The sequence below is a fragment of the Hylobates moloch genome, unplaced genomic scaffold (assembly GCF_009828535.3).
Source record: "Hylobates moloch isolate HMO894 unplaced genomic scaffold, HMol_V3 SCAFFOLD_16, whole genome shotgun sequence".
Taxonomy (NCBI): Eukaryota; Metazoa; Chordata; class Mammalia; order Primates; family Hylobatidae; genus Hylobates; species Hylobates moloch.
Window position 1 is genome coordinate 58,996,933 of NW_026652291.1, and position 6,417 is coordinate 59,003,349.

The window sequence follows — 6,417 nt, forward strand, 5'->3', positions numbered from 1 at the left end:
AACATTGATATATTTCCATCAGTTTCTCCTCCCTTTAAGTCCTCAAAGGATGATGTAATGGGTAGTAAGGGATGCTATGCATGAAGTGGTAGTGTGTCACAGCTGAGGAACTCTGAGCTTAGGAAGTTCGTTGCTTTTATAACAAGCACTTAGCCTGCTTGCTCTTTGTCTTAGAGGGAGACATTACCTCATCTCCCAAGATTGCTTGCTGGCATAACTTTGAGAAGTGACCCAGGTAGAATGCTCATGTCATTACACTGTTGGAACACTCATCAGGTCACATTTGAGTACAACAGACTCATGGTGGACTGCCTTTCAATAATATCCACTCCATGGTCCTACACTGGGTTAGTTGCTAGAAATTTATTTTATGACTATGCCACTTTGTCAGTCATTCTGATTTGTGTAACTGAGAGATGTCATGACTAAATGCATTACATTTGTCTCAAATAGCATTTAATTAAGGCTACTATCAGCAGAACTGTAAGAAGCAGAATGAGACCAGTCTGCAGTATTAACCTTAATTATGCTTGATCCAGCCAAATGTAAGTTCCAAAGTACAGACAGCTAGCATGTAGTACTTTATCTATTATAACCCATACATGAAAGTTTAGACTGAAATGTTGATCTTTGTCTGAATTACCACAAAGAAAAAAACCCTACTATTCCCAATATGGAGATGTTGTATGGCCCCTATTCCCCAGGCATAACCCAAAATGCACAAGTTAATCCAATTTGGGATTTATTATTAAACTTGATTTGGATAAGCATTGCATCACTTTGGTTAAACTACGTGAGCAGTGTCAGTGCGTATTTGCAATATTTGCAACCTCTGTAGCCATTCATGACATAACCCAACTGTCAAGATATCAGGGGAAGCATATACATTTTTATCAGTCAATTTGAAACAAGGTTGTTCTGATTCTTGTGTTTGTATACTTATGAAGATGGGGAATTTATATTGGAAAGCTGCCACTGATATAACAGAATAGTCTGGGAGCCATATTCACAAGAGTTTTCCTGTTTTCATGGAATGTGGAAAGAGATAACAAACCAATAGCAGGTCACAGAGTTGCTGCCTGGCTCCAGAAGACAATATGGTTGTTTTTCTATACTTGTTCTAGCATACAAAGAGAGTATTAGACCCTCACTTCTCCCCACTGGCCAGGGTCTAAGAGTTTCTCTTGCTATGTGCTCATCATCACTAATCATCAGAGAAATATCCATCAAAACCACAATGAGATATCATCTCACACCAGTCAGAATGGCTATTATTAAAAAAATTATAAAACAACAGATACTGTTGAGGCTGCAGAGAAAAGGGAACACTTATACGCTGTTGATGGGAATGTAAATTAGTTCAGTCCCTGTGGATAGCAGTTTGGAGATATCCCAAAGAACATAAAACGAAGCTATCATTTTACGAGCAATCCCATTGTTGGATAAATATGCAAAGGAAAATAGATTGTTGTACCAAAAGGATACATGGCTTCTTATTATTATTGCCATGCTATTCACAATAGCAAATATATGGAATAAAACTCTGTGCCCATTGATGATGGATTGGATAAAGAAAATGTGGTACATATATACCATGGAATACTATGTTGCCATAAAAAGAATGAAATAATTTCTTTTCAGCAACATGAATGGATCTGGAGGCCATTATACTAAGTGAATTAATGCAGAAATGTTAAACCAAATGTCACATATTCTTACTTATAAGTGGGAGCCAAACACAGAACCTATGTAAACATGGCAACAACTATGGATTACCAAAAGGAGCAGGAACTGGGGAGTGCTTTAAATAGTACCTATCCAGTACTATGCTCACCACCTGAGTGTAATATAGACATGTAACAAACCTGCACGTTTACCCCTCGTACCTAAAATATAAGCTAAAATATTTAAAAATAGACACAAAATTAGCACCATTTTCAGAAGCATTTATTTTAAGATAAATTGCTTTTAAATGAAATCTTGTTTTGCAATACTCTGAGGTTCACAAGACATATCTAGAAAATTTACTATTAAAAAAAGAAAATTTACTATTGTGGAAGGTGAAGATGGTGTAAAACCAATCGGGGAGAGGTCAGTGGTTTTTCTTATTGGTCGATTATCATAACACTGTCCTTTGGGGATATGAAAGAGTTTTATATATTCTTTAGACATAATTAGGCAAACAAGAGTCCATAGGACAGGTTTGATGCTGTATAAAGTCTGTCATTTTGCTAGCACTGATATGGCTCTTGGGTCCACCACAGCATTAAATCTGTTGACCCATTTATATTATGTTTTGTTACAAATCTTACAAAGAGGGTCTGAGGCTTCTTACAGACTTTGCTTCAGACATTAGATTTTGTTTTAGTAAATTTTCCAAGACTGTAGTGGCTGCCAGCTTGTGTCATTTTCACTTTTACTCTGGTTTTTGTATTTACTGAGAAATGGTCATGGTTTCTGTCAAGTGCAATGTACCCTTGGAGAAAGGAATTTCAATATTACCATCTATTCCCTCATTTATTTCCTAGGTAGTTGTTGGTGGGAATGGGAAATGTTAGCCTCAGCCATCTTCAGTGAATACCGATTACATGGCTCTTGAGTGGAAAAGAGCCTGCTTCATTTTTGGCCTCTTCAAGGACACAAAGCACGTTGTGGAACAGAAGAGAACAGTAGTTGTCTGTCCTTGTTTATCTATAGACTCAATTGAGTTTCTTGCATAGATAGCTCCCTGATAGATTTGGTTTGCTGGTTACGTGAGGATGAACAAAACCTATAACTTTTAGAGACTGATTCCTAGGTATCAGCTTTATACAAGAAAGGCAATAGGAGGGACAGGACAAATGAACAGGCACATTGGGTTTTATTGACAGTCTAGGTACTAAAGGCAGGTTCATCTCAATTGCACCAACCTAAGCAAGTGCTGTTTTGGCACAGATGCATCACTGGTGCAAAATGGAATGACAAAGTCCAAGCTCCTCCAGTTCCTGGCCTTGTTAAAAAATATTGCTTAGGCTGTGGGCTGTAACCATGTTTGTTTTGTTCAGCTAGATTTTAGGCCATTTCATCTTGGAAGACTTATTTTGAGTTATAAGACATTTTTTTAAAAGTTGTACATAACAGAATAGTATAGGAATATGTGGCCTGACATTAAGAAGAGCTATACAGTGTGAAATTCTCCTTGAGTTGCAAGAATCTCACTCAGACTTCTATAATAGAATCTATTATGTCTGATTTCTTAGTTCAGGAAAGTGGCTATTAGAAATAAGTAGTCTTACTTACACAAGAGTTGCCATTTGATGGAAACTCATACACACATATATACCCCTCTGCCTTTCTCACACATACACTGACTTTGACTTTTAATATAGCTTCAAAGCATTATTAAAACTTTTTATTTTTAATTGATACATAATATTTGTACATATTTATGTGGTCCATGTGATATTTTGCTATGTGCATAGAATATACAATAATCAAGGCAGAGTGTTTAGAATATCTATTACCAAGAGCACTTATCATTTCTGTGTTGAGGGTATTTCAAGTCCTCACTTCTAGCTATTTTGAAAGTACAATGTGTTGTTGTTAACTTTAGTCACTCTACTCTGCTATTGAATATTAGAACTTATTCCTTCTGTTTCTACCCATTAACCAACCTCTTTTTATTCCACCAACCACATCCATATCCTTCCCAGTCTCTGATAACCATCATTCTAGTCTCTATCTCCCTGAGATCAACTCTTTTTTTTTTTTTAGCTCCCACCTATGAGTGAATTCATGCAATATTTATCTTTCTGTGCCTGGCTTATTTCATTTAACATAATGACTTCCAGTTCCATCCATGTTGCTGCAAAGAACATGATTTCATTCATTTTTATAACTGAATAGTATTCCATCGTGTAACTATACAACATTTTCTTTATCCATTCACCAGTAGATAGACACTTTGTTGATTTAATATCTTTGCTATTTAGAATAGTGCTGCAATAAACATGAGGAGGCAGGTATGCCTTCAAAACACTTATTTCCTTTCCTTTGGATAAATACTCAGTAGTTGGATTGCTGGATTGTATGCTAGTTCTATTACTAGATTTTTGAGAAATTTCTCTACTGTTTTCCAGAGTGGCTGTACTAATTTACATTCCTACCAACAATGTTTGAGAGTTCCATTTTCTATGCATCCTCATCACATCTATTATTTTGTATGTTTTTAATAATAGTGATTCTAACTGGGATAGGATGATATCTCATTGTGGTTTTGATTCACATTTCCTTGATGATTAGTGATGTTGAGCATGTTTTAAATACCTATTGGCCATTTGTCTTCTTTTGAGAAATGTCAATTTAGATCCTGTACCCATTTTTAAACGGGATTGTTTGACTTTTTATTTTTTTGCTGTTGAGTTGTTTGAGTTCCTTGTATATTCTGAATTTAACTAAAGTGTCATATTTTCACTTTTAACAGTTCACATAACGCAGGTCTGTAGTTGGAATACATCTTTGATCACTTTCATGAGTCCTCAAGATGGCAGTGTCTTCTCAGGGACCTTGAGGAGAGCTCTCATGTGCTCCTGTGGTGGGGAGGGGAGGGGGATGCACGTGCACTTGCAAGTGCACACATACACATGAATAAGAGCAATAAGAGCAAGACAGAGGGAGAGATGAGGGAGGAGCTTAGTGATGGAGCAGAGGTGTTAAGAAGAACATCTTTTTTTCTAATTGGTAGGACATATTTCTTTTGTGATTCCTACAGCAGAAAAATAAGAAACATTTGAGTTATTTTTTTTTCATGTTTAAGGTTTGAATCCTCGGTGAACCGGGGCAGAAAAGAATGATGAAATCCTTGAGAGTTTTACTGGTGATCCTGTGGCTTCAGTTAAGCTGTGAGTTTTGGGCATCTCTGTAGAAACATAATGTATATTGTTTGCAATTATTGTATATTCTAGGCCTGTGGGTAGAAACATGAGTGGTTTTTTCTCTAACAAAGGGAGACTGGGGAGAGTGGGGTCCCATGAAAAGATGATTTAAATTCTGGGTACTAAGTGTCCCCTACCCAATCTGTCTTCTCTGTCTTACCACTGTCTTTTTTCACAGGGGTTTGGTGCCAACAGAAGGAGGTGGAGCAGAATCCTGGACCACTCAGTGTTCCAGAGGGAGCCATTGCCTCTCTCAACTGCACTTACAGCAACAGTGCTTTTCAATACTTCGTGTGGTACAGACAGTATTCCAGAAAAGGCCCTGAGTTGCTGATGTACACATACTCCAGTGGTAACAAAGAAGATGGAAGGTTTACAGCACAGGTCGATAAATCCAGCAAGTGTATTTCCTTGTTCATCAGAAACTCACAGCCCAGTGATTCAGCCACCTACCTCTGTGCAATGAGTGCACAGTGCTCCCCAGACACCTGCAGTCTGTACCCAAACCTCCTGAGCCCTAAGAATGCCTGATGTAGAGCTTAGACTGCAAGGCAAAGGAGTTCTGTTTGCTCTCTAGATGCAAATGAAAACTAAGAGCAGTAGTATTGAGGGTTTGATTAATTTGGGACATATTTTCATAATTCTGAAAATTATTGAGACCCCAAAGGAAAATAAAAGACACCATTTGGTCTACTTGAAATATTTTCTAGTCTTCTCTTTCCACTTTAGTTTTAAAATATTTTTTTTGGCTGGACTTGGTGGCTCATGTCTGTAATCCCAACAGTTTTGGAGGCATAGGGAGGAGGATCACTTAAGCCAAGAGTTTGAGACTAGCCTGGGCAACATAGGGAGACCTTGTCTCAAAAAAAGAAAAAAAATAGCCAATAGTGGTGACATACACCTGCAGTCCCAGCAACTTGGGAGGGGAGAGGTGGGAGGATTTCTTGAGTTGGAAAGGTGGAGGCTGCAGTGAGCTGTGATCACAGGACTGCACTCCAGCCTGGACAATGGAGTGAGACCCTGTCTCAAAAAACAAACAAAAACAAAACACAAAACAACAACAAAAAACAAATAAAATATTTTTATTGAGGTGTTATTGACATACAAAAAGGTGCACATATTCACTTTATACAGACAATATAATCATGCCATAAACATATGTATCATTTCTAAAAATTTGCCTCCTCCCTTGTTTCTTTTTATTAAGTTATTATTGCTATACAAAAAGGTACACTTATTTAATCTATGCCCAGTCTACTTTTATGCCAGATCTTTACTTTATGAGATTGGTTTTATGATTCTTTTTATCAAAGACAAGAAAATATTTCCATACAATAACAGATATGCTCTCATGTTTCCTAAGACATTTTGCTCTTTCCCCAGGGCATTTGATAGACATTGCTTTAGGAATGAAACAGCAAAGCAGAAATGCAAAGAGAAGAAAAATCACAAGCAGACTACTTTGAAAATCTCGTAAGTCATAAATTTTTTTAGTTATAGAGCC

General features: G+C 37.2%; 1 gene segment (V, D, J or C); it reads left to right on the top strand.

Annotated features, from left to right (window-relative positions):
• The first annotated feature begins 4,828 nt into the window (after positions 1-4,828).
• Positions 4,829-6,056, top strand: LOC131381456 (T cell receptor alpha variable 12-3-like). The segment is given in 3 exon segments: positions 4,829-4,880; positions 5,092-5,370; positions 6,004-6,056. Coding segments are annotated over 3 exon segments (384 nt in total).
• The last annotated feature ends 361 nt before the right edge of the window (positions 6,057-6,417 follow it).